The sequence below is a fragment of the Apostichopus japonicus genome, chromosome 20 (genome assembly GCF_037975245.1).
Source record: "Apostichopus japonicus isolate 1M-3 chromosome 20, ASM3797524v1, whole genome shotgun sequence".
Taxonomy (NCBI): Eukaryota; Metazoa; Echinodermata; class Holothuroidea; order Aspidochirotida; family Stichopodidae; genus Apostichopus; species Apostichopus japonicus.
Genome location: NC_092580.1, coordinates 22,956,816 through 22,972,586, shown reverse-complemented (window position 1 = coordinate 22,972,586; position 15,771 = coordinate 22,956,816). Strand labels below are relative to the sequence as shown.

The 15,771-nt window shown below is 37.4% G+C and overlaps 1 protein-coding gene across 3 annotated transcripts in view; it reads left to right on the top strand.

Annotated features, from left to right (window-relative positions):
* LOC139960967 (testin-like) overlaps nucleotides 1-10,604 on the top strand; it is a 73,971-nt gene extending 63,367 nt beyond the window's left edge. For all 3 annotated transcript variants that reach the window (XM_071959705.1, XM_071959704.1, XM_071959706.1), the window contains exons 6-9: nucleotides 689-754; nucleotides 2,310-2,525; nucleotides 3,143-3,301; nucleotides 5,834-10,604. In XM_071959705.1, the coding sequence (XP_071815806.1) occupies nucleotides 689-754; nucleotides 2,310-2,525; nucleotides 3,143-3,301; nucleotides 5,834-6,025 (633 nt within the window). In that variant the 3' untranslated portion in view covers nucleotides 6,026-10,604. The remainder of the gene's footprint in view (nucleotides 1-688; nucleotides 755-2,309; nucleotides 2,526-3,142; nucleotides 3,302-5,833) is intronic.
* The last annotated feature ends 5,167 nt before the right edge of the window (nucleotides 10,605-15,771 follow it).

The window sequence follows — 15,771 nt, the reverse complement described above, 5'->3', positions numbered from 1 at the left end:
GTTCGGGATTTTCAGGTTAATGGTCATCTAGGGGTCAATAGGGGTCAATTTGTGAAAATCTGCAAAATGCTTCTTCTCCTACAGATATTAATAGATATTCCTGAAAGTTAGTCATAATCGTCTATGACTGGTGGTACCTATAGGGTGTTCAAGATTTTTAGATCAAAGGCCTTCAAGGGGTCAATAGTGGTCAATGTTAGGGTGAATTCTTCAAATTGCTTGTTCTTGTACATGGTTCAATGGATTTGGATGAAACTTTGACACAATGGTCCAAAGCTGGTGGACCATCAAAAATGTTTGATAAATTGAGGTCAAAAGTCATCTAGGGGTCATTAGGGGTCATTGTTTTGAAAATATCCAAAATGCTTCTAAAGATACCAATGGCTGTTAATGAAAGTTGGTGATATTGATTCATGACAGGTGTGTCATATTGACTGTTTAATATTTTGTATTTTAGTTAAGGGTCATCTAGGGGTCAGTAGGGATCAATCTATGAAAACCTTCAACTGCTTCTTCCCCTACAGATAGCAATAGATATTAATGAAACACTTGTCCAAATGATCAATCTGGTATGAGCTACTGCACCATTGGTGCTTTAGTTTCTTCTTGTTTTTGGAATGCTTGTTTTCATGTGATGTAAAACTGTTGTAATAATTAGTTATTAATGAGTTATTTTTCTTCTCTTTAGGGAGGTGTACAGACAGCTGCTAGTGTTGCCACTCAGAAAGAGGCCAGCGGTTCTAAATCCAAATGGGTAAGTCGATCCCCTCACATGAATGACAGAGTTCCCTGAGATAATCTAGAGTAGGAGAATTTGATACCATATACCGGTTAGGGTTTCTACCATCTCCATATACCATTTACTGTCAACTTGTTTTGCAATGAGAAATTTAAATTGGTAAGATTATCTACATACACAAGATAAACTTAATACTCTTTTGAGCCTGCTATCAGTCTACATGAAAAAGTTGATCATTCTACAGGTCTCCCAACATTAAAGCTCCATTGATAAGTAGATCACCCTTCAGGTCTCCCAACCATAAAACTATATGCGTACGTTGATCACCCTACTGGTTAGGGTTGTGCGGTAGTGCAAATTTCACACAACCGGTAGTGTTGCAACATGAATCTGGTATGGTAACTACAACCGGGATTTTCCTCAACTTTCATCTATGGTTCAAAGCACTTAGTTATGAGACTGTCAATGTCATACATTCAATATGCATAGCCTAGGCTATGTACATACTCTTACATGCACGGTTATAAAAAATAAAAAAATAACACGCTATATTAGGGCCTTTGTTTTTTAACATACACTTTCAAAAGAAAAGCACAAACCTTGGAAAAAAGCAACCCACACCATCTTTCATTCATACTCGACGTATGATATTAGATTAACACATTCGCACGTGGATTAAACTTGTAATCCGTACACAAACAGAAATTGGGGGTTCCCCACTATTCCATGATATTGGAATAGGGCAACCCTTCAAGTTCAAAAGTTCACAATGAAAAGTTTTCAACTATCAACAAGTCACCACATGTTTGAAACTTCAGACAATAAGAATGTAACATAGGGGCTACGTAAATACGGGATTATAAACTACATACACGTATAAGAATAGTAGAGATTTATTTATATCGTTAACTGGCTATTGTTTACTCCAGAAAATATACTTTCAATACGTACAATATCCATCTTTCATACAAAAGCTCTTAAAAATTAAAAAAGTAGCGAAAGATAACTATAAATTACATTGTGGAAGCCCCCGTAGTAATAAACGAATGTAATAACCGGTTGTTTTCCCACTACCGGTAGTAGAAACACATTTCACTGTGATCGGGACTAGTCAATATTGGGATACCGGGATTCACTTGACTACCGGGATCCTGCACAACGCTACTACAGGTTCCCCACTATCAATCCACATTGATAAGTTGATCTCCCAACAGATCTCCCAACTATGAAGTAAGGTGGGAAAGTTGATCACCATACAGGTCTCCCAACTGTAAAATTATGTAGGTACCTTGATCACACTTCAGGTCTCCCAACTACAAAACTATATGGGTGCATTGATCACGCTACAGGTTCCCCACTATCAATCCACATTGATAAGTTGATCTCCCTACAGATAAAATTATATGGGTACGTTGATCACCCTACAGGTCCCCCACTATCAATCCTATCAATCCACACTGATAAGTTGATCTCCCTACAGATCTCCCAACTAAGTTGATCACTGTACAGGTCTATCTTCTGTAATCTACTCACAGTACTTCATTCATTGCATTTACTTTCTGTCTTGCAGACATGTAAGAGGTGTACAGAACCCATGACTGGTGGAGATGTGGCCGTCTTTGCGGAGCGTGCCGGGCCGGAGATCTGTTGGCATCCCGCTTGCTTCCGTTGCAAGACCTGCAACGAACTCTTGGTGGACCTCATCTACTTCTACAAGGACGACGAGATCTTTTGCGGCCGTCACTACTCTGACCTCCACAAACCAAGATGCGCTGCTTGTGATGAGGTGAGTGTATTATCTGTATGTATCATATTCCAGTAGGGTAACGGTCAGCGTGATTTGTTCCAAGTCAAATCATTTGCCCAATTGAGAAATTATGAATATCTTGCCTTCAAGGATAATAATAAGGCAACTTTATCATTTTGCTAAAGATCTTTTCCTGGTTACATTTTTGCTTTGCATCATGACTGTGAAGAACAAGGTATTAACAACTTAGAAGTTTATAAGAAGCTTTCACTGATGTTATAAGCAGAAGCTTTCACTGATTTTAAATCAATAGAGATAGTTGAGTTGACTTGCCTTGCATATTTGTGAAAATCCAAGCACTCCATGTTATGCCTCCCAGTAGTATGTATATGTACGTATCTGTGAGATAATATCATCGACTGAAGTGAAACCTTCAATTTAGAGAGCTATTAAGTAAGTAAGAAAAACTAAGAGTTGTTGAGAAAATCAACATTCTTTGAGGAATTAGGTGGGATCGTTTGCTGCAAACCGTCGACTAAAATAAACAGGGTTGCGTGTCGTAGAAAATATCAGTGTTTTGATTGTAAAGTTATCCTGTTTGCAGCCTATGTCTTTCGTTTCAGTTCTCATTGATAAATACACTTTCTGTTTCACAGCTGATCTTCGCCTCATCTTACACTCAAGCCGAGGACCAAAACTGGCACTTGAAACATTTCTGCTGCTTCGAATGCGACGATCAGCTAGGTGGCAAGAGCTATGTTGCCAAGAATGGTCGCCCGTATTGCCTGCCTTGCCACGAAAAGCTATTCGCCAAGGTACTGGATTTAAATAGAATTTCATGCTGTGGAACGAATGTTTTTGGGGTAGCACACATTTGCAGTGTTAATGTTATTCCTAGGTGCCTTTTTCAGTCTCCTTTTTGAAAATTTTATAAAATGACATCAGAAATATAAAAAAATATGAAAATATGTTAAACAGTCTTCAAACTGGCCACCCTCTTTAAATCACATTTAAAAATTCTGCTTTTCCGCTAATCCCAGACCATTTTTATTCCGAACTAAAGCTAAATGGTTGAGGTGAACCCCCTCCATCATGCCAGTCAACAATATGGGGGAGCAATGTTGGACAATACTTTGGGAAAGTGCTAGGAGTTTCCACACATCAACATTTTGGGAGCAATCTGACCAATGATCCAAACTGCTAAAAAGACTGGACTAAATAAACATGGTGCCTTAGGTTTAGAAAAGACAGATGTTCTGCTTGTTTATCTGGCTCAGGAATTCCCTGTCATCCTTATATCTTAATAATCCTAGTTGTTTATTGTAGGTCACACTGCTTTGTATCAGGTGGAAAGGATTTCAGGGGGCGATACTCTTGATGGCTGGATGCCTGTAGTTTGTGACCATTTGGTCAATCAGGCATCATAAATGAAAGTTTTTTATGCCTCTCTCTGTAAATAACCAGAAAGACAAAAAAGAGTGACCTTAGAAGTTCATGTCCAGATGAAAAATATAACAACTCTGTGTGGTGTGTGACCTCTGCTATCAGGTGTCAGGTATCCATAGCAACATGACTATTTAGAGAACAAGATATCAACAGATGTCTATATAGCATTCTGTTTGGTTCTTTGTAATTACTTACCTGTTGAAGATGTGACCTTTCTCTCTTCAACTGTGCCAATATTTCCTGATGTGACAGCATCCAATAATATCAGTAACACAGTAATGATTGGTTATTACCAGTAAACACTGCACACACACAATGTCATAGCATTATAGTAATCTTTATTTGACTTTTACCTGGGCGTATGGCTGGGATTACTTTCATGTTGCGGTGTCCAACAATATCAGTAACAAAGTAATGATTGGATGTTACAATATAACACTGCACACACAGTCATAGCATTATAGCAATCTTTATTTTAGTCTATTTTAGTTCTACCTGGTTGTAGGTATGGCTGGGTTACTTTACGAACCAATCTTTACATGTTGACATATGGTCAACTAAGCAGTCAAGCTTTCCTTGTGTTACAGTGGCCAACAACATCAGTTACAAAGTAACGATATGTGTTACCAATACCAGTGCATACACAATATACCTACCGTACAGCAATTGGTTCTTCAGTTCTACTAGGGTGTGGCACTAGTTTCTTTCAAACCAATCTTTGCATCTTTAAAGTGAAGCTATTAGTGAATTTTCCCTGGTGTGACAGTTTCCAACAACATCTAGCAATTTTCACACAGCATCTGCCATACTGTTCAATTGGTTGTTGAGTTCTACCAGTGTGTGGTACTAGTTTCTGTCAAACCCATCTTTTACACCTCGATTTAATATACAGCATTGTTAACTGGTGTGTGTGTGTGATCCTGACATACAGTTTATACTGTACACAACCACTGGACTACTGCTGTAAGGAGCAGTAGGGTGAACAGGGTAAACAGTACAAGGGTTCTTAATTAATTTTCTGTCAAAGTCAGAGCAAAACATTGGTTGGACCAAAGGGCTGAAAAGAACAAAAATCTTACTGTAACTAGATTGAGCAAGTTTGCAGGGTAGACCAGTAGGGTGCTCAAACATAAGGTCCTAATTTCAAGGGTTCACATAGTTTCAAGTTTGTGGGAGATGATCTTAGGTTTCGAGGGCTGGATTTGGCCGGTGTGCGGCCCGTTTGGTGAACGTGACTGACCATCAATAGACTTTCTAGCAGGTTGGAGGGTAGTACTTTTGACCTTCACAGTTTCAACTGTTATTCTTGGGGTTTATTTAATACACATATTAAAGCAAACATTATATAAAATGCACTGTTTTTTCTCGCAGACTGTGATCAGACATATCAATACTTTAAAATCTCAGTATTATTAAATAAAAAATCAAGTTGTTTACTCACTAATGAAGTATCTAAAAACATGTTACTTAGCGGTAACATTGGTTTCCCATCTCAGTGCATGCTACGGATAAACCACTCATGTCGGACTACAAAGTGATTTCCCAAGTCACTTTCCCAGGATGGATGAATTGTTTAGGTATTCAAGTGCCTTTGTCAATAGTAGAAGTTACATGAAGCATGAAAACAAGGAATTCCCCTCATCAGTTCTGGTCATAAATTTACATTTAAATTTTAACAATTCCTCTTTCATCTCTCTAGATAAGCATGTTTGAGAAACTATGTTTTAATATGTGCTTGTCTTCAACTATATGCTCAGTTTGCCACATACCTATCAAAGCTGATGTGTTTATTGTTTAGTTATCCTCATTCTATTGTTGCATAAACTCTGAAATGAACCACACTTTTGTGATTGGCCTCTGTGGCATTCATCGCTATTCTCGCATATTTTTACGTTCTGTAGGTGTGTAACAGCTGTAAACAGAAGATTGCAGCAGGGGCTCAGAGGGTCACCTATGAGGAACTCCACTGGCATGCTTGTGAGGATTGCTTCCACTGCTCCAACTGCAAGAAGACCTTGATCAACCAATCATTCCTTCCTAAACAGAATTACATCTTCTGCTCGGTACAGTGTAAACGCCAACTGTTGCCATAGGAACAGAATTCAATGGCAAAGCTAAGAGGAGAAGGAAGGATGTAATTTTACAGGAGAGAGTGAAAGAGAGAGGCTTTTCGTTTCCATTCTTTAAATGTTTAGTTTCGTTCTATATTAACACCCACATCTTTCTTTCTTTTTTAACAAATTTATTTTAACGTTGTGAGACAAGTTTCCAGTTTCCTTGCAAACAAGAAATTTATATCCAAAAAAAATAAAAATAAAAAAGTTAACAGGGGAAAATTATATTATTTGTTGCATATTCATTTATTTGTATAAATATTCATAGATAATAAATATCATTGAAACTTTGGCATTATTGAGCACATCTGTATGAAACCAAGGTGTTCCAGCAATGATATGAATGACAGCATTTTACCAACAACTGGATATTTACCCAGTTGACAGAGCACTGGATATACTTATGTTAATATCTTCACTGCAAGACAAATAGTTCTTTGCCATTGCCAAAATATTAAATTAAAATTTCACATTTAGTTTTCTGTTGTATATTTCTTTTTTTTTCGTCTAAGCATTTATGCCTGTTTTAAGACTGTTGGCTTACCTGTAACCATCGTTAAAGATAACACTTTAAGGAGGTCGTGAATATCAAGTATTAGAGTGACTTCTTAGTTCTTAGGATGCGTAGGTGCAAACAAGAAATCAGGGAACTTTGTAGAAGAAATATTCATTTTTTATTTTACATTATTTACATATTGAATGCATGAGTCTGATGTTTTTTAACATTTACTCCAACTAGTAACGGAGAACATCTAGCATTATGTGGTAGCTAGCTATACGGTCGACCTCCTAAAGGTCGTGGAAGTGGAAACAGATTTGATGCCGATTAATACAGATGAATACAAATTTATCGGTCATAAAATAGAGTTATAGATGAAAATGTGTTGTAAAAAAGAAAAGAAACATTCAAAGTTAATATCAATTTCATATTCTAGAAGCAAATTGTGTTAAAAAGTTTATATCGATGACATTAACTTTAAAGAAATTATAAAACTTATGAAGTGATAGTACTCACTTGTGATGATGGTGGCTAATGGATCAGCAAAACAAGATTTCTGTTTTACATGTCTTGGCCTCTCGGCTTTTCAGATACACAGTAGATCGCTCACCAACCTGGTCACTGAGACCAGGGCTAGTATTTATTCCTTTACAAAGGGACATATGATAACTCCTAGATATAAAACCATCAAGATCACACGATTACAGTCTCGATTTAATGGGGACTGGAGTTGAGAGTTGATCAAGTTGTTTTTTTTTTTGTGACCTATCGTTCAAAAAGTACCTCTGTAAGGGCTCTATGTGATTGTACTTTCCAAGAAGTGATATTGGCTTCTATTTTATTGCTTCTTCTTTATTCTTCCCTGCATTTTTGAGGGGGGAACCTTACAGATTTAATTTGTCACAAAATTCTTGATTTAACAACTGTACTCACATTAACTTTGCTTAAAGCTGCAGCATGCTTTGAATTTGTTACCCACTGGTACCTACTGGCAATATATATGTAGCTTTAGTCAAACAGGAACCAAGATTGGTTTGTTGACTCCAATCTAAGTGTGGCTAACTCTGATAAAAGTTTTGCCATTTTACTATCTGGTTGCTTGATATTTCTAAAATTTTATTTGATGTCTTACAATATTACTGCCAAACCTCTATTCAAACCACCTGTGTTTTCCATCCAATGGCTATTTTGTATCAGAAATATTTGCGTAATGCGGTAATGTTGGCTCACTCACCAAACTGTCATACGTTAAGTGGAATCTCAAAAAGTATTATGCTTCTCCTTCTAAAAGAAAACAAAAGACAGAAAGAAAAAAAGAATCTTATAATAAATTTGAAAAAGAGTCTTTTTTTTGGGGGCTATTATATTTTAGAGTTCAATTCAATATGTAGTCTGTCCAGCAATTGTACGCAATATCTTCTTTTCAAGAAACAGTCCCTGAAAAGTTTTATCATCCATGGGACGGTTGCGAGGTATTTGAAAACCACAACATTTCCGGAAGTCAACGCTTAATTTACCTTCAGAATATTTAATACTCAACTCAAATTTCAACTTGGTATCACTGATGACAACTTTTTCACATTTTTATCACCTCTCTTTGGAAAAGCATCATTTGACCAGAACTGGATTCACACCGGTGGCCTTGTTAGCTGGGCGATTTATTCCCCCAATGAAGGGGAAGTAAAGGAGCCAAAACTGGAGGGGCTGGTGGGGGGAGGGGGTTGTTGTTGTTCTGTTAATTCTCATAGAAACAAAAAAAAATTAGAACAATGTAGTAAAGTGTATTTTGGATTTATTTTGCTAGTCGTCTAACATCAAGCATGTCTTCATTTTTATTTGACGTCTTACTACAGCAATTACTTTAATTATTACTCTGAAATTTATCCTGGCTTTCATTTTTATAAAATTCTGTTGATTTGTCTTTGTTATGTAAATAGGGAAACGTAATACCAGTTTACGCAAAAGAAATACATCAATATCTTAAAGAATCGGTACGATCTAACATCGTCATTTAAATGCATTTCATTTATATTTAATGGGAAATGTGAGATATAGTCATTGCACAAAAAAACTTGCAGATATATGTAGTAAAGTATTAAGTTACTATTGTGGTGTATAGTAGCAGATGGATATGGGGCTCGGAGAACAGGAATATGTTCACCTTCTGCCTTCCAGTAAAACGCCAACATTAATACCTCCAAATGTTAACAGGCTTAAACATTGCTTAAAGGTTTCTTTTTGAAGTACATTACTGGAGGTTTGTAGTCTGCAAATTATCTTGAAATTTGGTTACGATTGGAAAAACAATATATATCTCAATTAAAGGTAATTGCTTTGGGGGCAGCAGTAAACAACCACAACAATTGCTTGTTGGAGTTAGAAATGTTAGTGACCGTAATTTGATTCCGTAGAATATTTCTGTCGACAGATGTTCGACTTGAAAAAGTATTGTTGTGTTCTTTTAAAATATATTAATTTCTCAGTATGTATCACTTTAAGTTTTCAATTTCACATTCGGTGTTGTTTGTGTTTGCGAGAGAGAGAGATGCCTGGAATGGGCTTTGTGATTTCTCTGGACAGCAAAATGTGATTTTGTCATATGGTGCAGAGATGGCTGGCCCATGTTCCAACAAAGAACTCTTTTGGAAGTAAGGGAGGGTGGAGGGGGGAGGAGTTTTCTATCCTTTCGCTATGCGTTAATACTTCAAATTATTTATCAACTCAAATAAAGAAATATTTATGAGGTAAATATCAATGTTCTTTTCTATTTCAATAGACATGAATCCTCTGACACCATGGTGTTAATGAACTGTTGTTTCTACAATACTTTAAAAAAATACACATAGCATACTCATAGTTAAAGATTCAACTTCAGGTAGGGTGGTTAATTGTGGCCCCCCGGGAATCATCCTGCCCCCCCCCCACTCTTCCAACTATTTGGAATTTATAGTAAAGCACACAAATCAAGAAGGGTTAGCCATCCTCTGATAATTAGTTTTACATGTTTCTATTCAGGGTATTTGCTATCTATGTTCAAGTACATACATCAGTTAGAAATCCAGTTGTTTTGGTCGTCATAGTAAAAGATACATTCAACATTTCTTTTCTTTATCTTCTCTGTTTTAGCTTAGAAAGATGAAGTGATTTGAAGGGGGAACACAGAAACATTTGATGAAACAAATGAGACTTAAAGAAGTGACAACAAGAGTTAGCATGTTGACCAAAGAATAAATGGCATTGAATGAGAAAGTGATCAAAATAAATAAATTAAGAGTGAGAAAGAGAGAGAGAGACAATAGATTATATAAAGGAAGGGTTTTTGGTTTAAACTGAAGCTCTGTTTAAAAGATGGCACTTGAAATATTTCATCGAAAAGACCAGGGGGAAAAAAAAAGGAGATATTTCCATAGGGAACGACCTATCCTTGATAAACGTTTGTAAGCTGTTTAATAAGGCTTGATCATATAGCAGTTTATGAAAACAATAAGTAATTAATAAGCCATGACGGCAGCATAAACGGATCTCTAATTGAGATCATGAAGGATACAATTAAACAAGCTAATTAATTAAAGTAGTCCTGAAAATGACTTCACTAAAGCAAAAGTATAAAGAAAAGAGGCAATAGTAATGAAAAGTGTAACGAAACTTTTCGCTTGTTTAGATAGGATGAATCAATTTTGTCTATTTACTAAAATCACTGCAGTTAGACTGAACCACGAGTAATACCTTTCCAGAATTTACGTCTGTTTACCACACAGATATTATTGGGTTATAGACAGCATTCCTATTCGATGTACTTCTCGTACACTATACTATACTATAGTTTCATTTTGATTTTTATTTGGAAAGAAAAAAAACGTTAAACGTCATTTTGTTAGAATTATCTACCGTATGTTTTCTCATATTAAAACGTAATGTAAAACAAACTATTCACCCTTTCAATTTTCATACAACAACATTTTTCTTTCTATATATTTCTGTGTGTGTTTTTTGTTTTGTTTTTTTTTTCCTCAAAAGTTTGCGAAAATATTTTCTACAGGTGGTGAAAGTTAGATATCACGTGATCTTTTTATGTGTCCTTTATTTTCGTGTCTCTTTGTTTTCATGCAAAATCCGCGATAACTTTTCTCTGTGGTTAACTAATGTAATGTTATGACACCTTGTGAGTACGAACAGGGAGTGCCTCTTCAAAGAGGTCATATCCCATCGAGAAGAAAGGGGAGGGGGGGGGTAGGAAATATATAAACTTTACTAGCCACATAAAGTTTTCATGTCACATATCTAGAATTGCCTCTGAACATGTATGTTACAATGATATACACAAATATGTACACGCACACACACACACAAACAAAATATCTACAAGGAAAATAAAAAGTTTAACGAAAGCCTCATATCACTGTCCCTTCCTCACACATTAGTCCCACTTCCTCTCCCTCCCCGCACGCCTGTGCCTTGCTAGAACTGTAGTTCGATTACTAGTCAATGATAACCCCTAGCATGTACTAATAGAAAACACACAGACAGTACCACACCCGCATACCTCATCTCTCCTGACAAGACACGCATATGTGGCAGTCCAAATTTGGACCAAGAACAGAAAAACACGAAAAGAAAACGTGGTTGATAAATTGAGCAGGGGAAGTCACCACTGAGATCTCGTAAATGCATCGTATGCCTCATCTTAATTGTACAATAAAATTGATGGAAGCGCATGTATACTTTTAATTCTGTTTGTACGGCAATTGTCTTCAGTGGAGAGTGTATAGGTTTTGGCGGAACATGCCAGAAATAAAATAACCACTGAATGTTAATCAATAGATCCTCTAAATTAATGTACCCGCCATAAAGTTATGTCCCTGAATGTACCTAAGGTATAATACCCCTTTGAATGTACACATCCCGACATCACAGTATACACAATCTCCACGATGACCGTACCCTGTCGCAATACCACCTAAAATGGACCCATGTTAAAATACCCCTTTGAATGTTCCCATAACAACTTACCCTCTTGAATGTGTATTTAAGCTGAACAACTCAATTAGAGATGGCTAATCAGCGATGTAATCACCAGAGAAGTTGTGGGGACACAAATGTTCAATTTAGATAATGCTCGTCTTGGTGAGGACCCAGTTCGTAGGGGAAATTTGTGCTGAGGTGCAAAACTGGTGCACGTATTTTTCGATATGTAAATTACATTTGTGAAGTACAAGTTTCCATAGTTTAGCGTTATTAATTGTTAGCTTTAGGAAATAATCTGAAAATGTTTACAATTCCCACTCCACCCCTCGTCCCTCAGCTCTCTCTCTCTCTCTCCCTTTCCCGTGGCTCCGGTCCCGATATATGTGAGGGATGCAAAGCCTACGGTAACAATTGAGGTCAATTTCGTTTTTAACATAAATGGGAATATATTGAAGTCGCAACACGTAGACGAAATAGAAATCAGGCGTATACCTATATCCGTCAAATGAGTATAGGGCTATAAGGGGGGCACTCACTGGGGTATGATTCGCACATCAGATGATATCTCTCTGAGCGATGGAGGGTGGGGGAGGGGAGGGGGGGTGTTTATCGTCGGATATGGGCTACACTGACGCCGGTCAAGAGGAGTGGTACTGTGTCTAGTACTGGTGGGTCAATAGTTGGATATTACTTATTCTCAGCTAATGGCAACGGAGAGGAAAGTACCTACCAATTAAACGTATACAGGCCAGTGGCGTGTGCAAAATAAATGCAGGAGTATTTATTAGCATAACCTTGCGTTTAAAGCATAGTATAGATCTACTGAATGTCTTCAAAATACACTGACAATTTGATATCGAAACTTTGATGAGAGATGACCCTCAGACCACAATATGGGAGTCGACTGCAACGACTCATAGGCCACGCCACATCCTTTACAAATACTTGTTTCCCCTCCTTTCATGAAGGTTCATCTCATACTTAAGTCAGTCGAGGAAATTTAGAATTTGCCCACATTAAACGTTTGAATGATCCTGTGCTACCCACTTATACAGGCCATGGGCTGCACTTTCTCCATAAACTAATCAGAGATGATACGTAAATATCGTCGAGTTAGAGATCCGTATTCCGTAATAACGCCCTCACTTTTATTAAGTCTCAAAGTCCGTTCTCACCAATGACTTAACTACTAGTATCTAATAAATGTTTTGCGTAGAAAGGGTTTTCATAAAATGCAGTATTTATGGGAAAGCATAATGTAACGTTAAGTCTGTTAATCATGCTAGCAACTTTCTTTGAAATGAAAAGAATTATAATAAATTGATAAGTTATCTTAACAATTTGCAAAACGGTCCTCATTTAAAGGCATTGAAGGCTCACCCGCTCTCTGAAAAAAAGTTAACCTTCCGTTGCTTGCAAGGGAAGTTTTATTCTTGTCGCTACAAAATGCAGACAGTAATGAAATGTGATACCTTGTTATCTTTAGCTGGACCTGAGATGTCCATCGCTGCTATGTACACTGTGTTGTGGGTATTGACCGTAGCTGTATGTATCAACTGTACACTAGTGTCTTATTACCGACGGTAGCAAGCTGTCTTTGTATTTTCTGGGATCGATGGTGGTGTCTAACACTTCTGTTACACCTCATTCGAAACAAGGTCAGATTACCGGCATCAGACGTTTCTTTGTGCGCGAGTGTTCACTCCCTTTAAGTTCTTTTTGCAAAATGCTTAATTAATAAGATCCAATTTCAATCGGTTCGACATAACGAGGCTATATTTGTAATTCGTTGAGACCTAACGTAGATTCTAAAAGAGTTATATAGCCACATGACATCCCTACTACGCGTAGATCATTGTACACTCAGCTGTTATATGGCTGACAACATTTTCATAACATCCATTCAGGAATTCTCGTTTCGGACATCCTGATCATTTTCCAATTTTCGCGATGTCAGATGATTCTAATTTGTATTCAGATTCTCCTCGCATCCTCCCCGATACTGAGTCAAACCAGGAGCTGTAGCACTAGAGGCCTGACTAGGGGTGGTGCAGCCAGGATGCATAGACTTAGATCACAAATTGAACCCCTTTATTGTGATTTATTATTCATATGCTTTAGTGTAGAATTGGACATGGGTCATACATGTGCAACGTCTGCTCATTACCTTCTACATTCTGTTGTCTTCTCATCTCACTATAGTACGTCCTCGACCAAGTAAAAAAGATTCAACTATTTAAAGAAGGTACAACAGGTGGCATACTCCTATCAGAGTCCATATCTTCAGTTTTCTGAAAGAGGACATCGTAGTTAGGCTTTATAAGCAGTTGGTAAGGCCTCATCTGGAGTATGCTGTGCAGGCTTGGAACCCATATTTTGCTAAGGATAAGCTTCCAGAGGAGGGCTACTAGAATGATTTGTTCCTTAAAGAGTGTTCCATATTATAGGCGGTTACAACTGTTGAATCTCACCACACTGGAGCTTAGGGGGTTACGTGACTTGATTCAGGTTTTCAATCTTGTGTATGGTTTTGAAAATTTATCCTTTACCGACTTGTTCATGTTTGCTAATAGTAGTTGTACCAGAGGTTATTGTCTTAAACTCCAAATGTCACAAAGTAGGATTAATATTCGGCATAACTTTTTTCTAATAGGGGTGTGAATGAGTAGAACGGTTTGCCTGAGAAAGTTGTACTCGCAAGTGTCAATGGGTTTAAGAATGCTTTGGACAAGCACTTTAAGCGTTGTAATCGGGTCTGAGTTTTTGTGTCTTCAGTTTTTGCTCTCTCTCCTATAGGGTCCTTGATGAGGACTTGAGTGCCCCTCCTGATCCTTTTTTCTACTAAACTAAACTATGTCAATCCGCCCGGATGTTCTCTTATGTCAGAAAGGGCCAAAGTGGAGTGGGAAAACATCTTTTATTGATACGTTATCAATCAGGGTCTAGTTTTTTGGGACTTGCATGTTGAAGAGCATGAATGGAAATACATGTGGTGCAAAAATTGGGTCAATTGAGGTAATTTTATACCACTTTAGGCCTCCCAGGAGCATCGTACGAAAATGGTTTACTGTATACTGAGTGAAGAGGTTTGTTTACTAGTGACGAAAACTTCCGGCTCGGATAGCAAAACATCTGCACATCATGATACGGAAAATTGATAGTGCCATGAAAGGCCACTTGTCAGCTATCAAGTGATGGAGCGTTTAGTTAGTGAGAACTTCTATCTAGACTTTGAGACCACATTACTTTTGTAATTTAGTGTGTAAGTCAATGGGGCTTTTAATCCTCCGGACAAATTATTAAAGAGTTAGAAAGTGTCATTTTTGAGATCATTTGGGCAGTGAATCCGGACAAAGTCAAACGGGCCTCTGTGTTTAATAATATAAGTAAAGAGGGCCTTAAAATCGTCCATGTGAAGAGTTTTATACAAAGTCTTAAATGTACTTGGGTGCGCCGTAACTGTGATGATTCGATCAGGCCTCGGAAGCTCTATTTTGACTCAGGACATTTTTTTTTTTGGGGGGGGGGGGGACTTTTGGGACATTTTTTTAGGACATTTGTTCAAAATGTTATTTTTTAACTGTAATTGCAAGATGTCGGATGTGTTCATTTCAAACACTTTTATCAGACAGGTTTAGTCCATGCTTCGTGTGATTTTTCATTTACTGAGCCAAATAGTGATGTCGGCAATCAAATTATCTGGAACAATTCTTACATTAAAATCAACAATAACATTGCGTTTAACGAACAAATTTTTTTAATGAATGTCTTGTTTATGATAAAGATGTGTTAGATCATAACGAGAGGCCCGGCTCTGATATGGGAAGCTATTCGCCACAAGTTTGCTGACGGGGGTGTTAGTCATTTATATTTTGCTAGGTCCTGGTCTCTATAGTGGTATACCGACAATTTTGCGAGTAGATATACAGGTGGGCGAGTTGAGCATAATAACGTGTAGATTGCGTCAATAAGGGACAAATTAGACGCTGATTTCGGGGTAATTTGTTAATATGTATAATGATATGTAAATAATAACACTAGGGAAACCATTTCCACGGTCAATAAATAGCTATTAAGATCTGCTATAGGCAATTGCAGTGATTACGTCATCTATACCTCGTTTAGAAGCTATGCAGTCGCCATATTGGATTTTTTGCGTGTATATGATGTCTCGAAGCTACGTGTTAGGGGTGTATGCCCTCGTCTAGTCGCATTATTGCTCCTTCAACCCCAAGCAGCCTGGAGTGTTCATGATTACGTG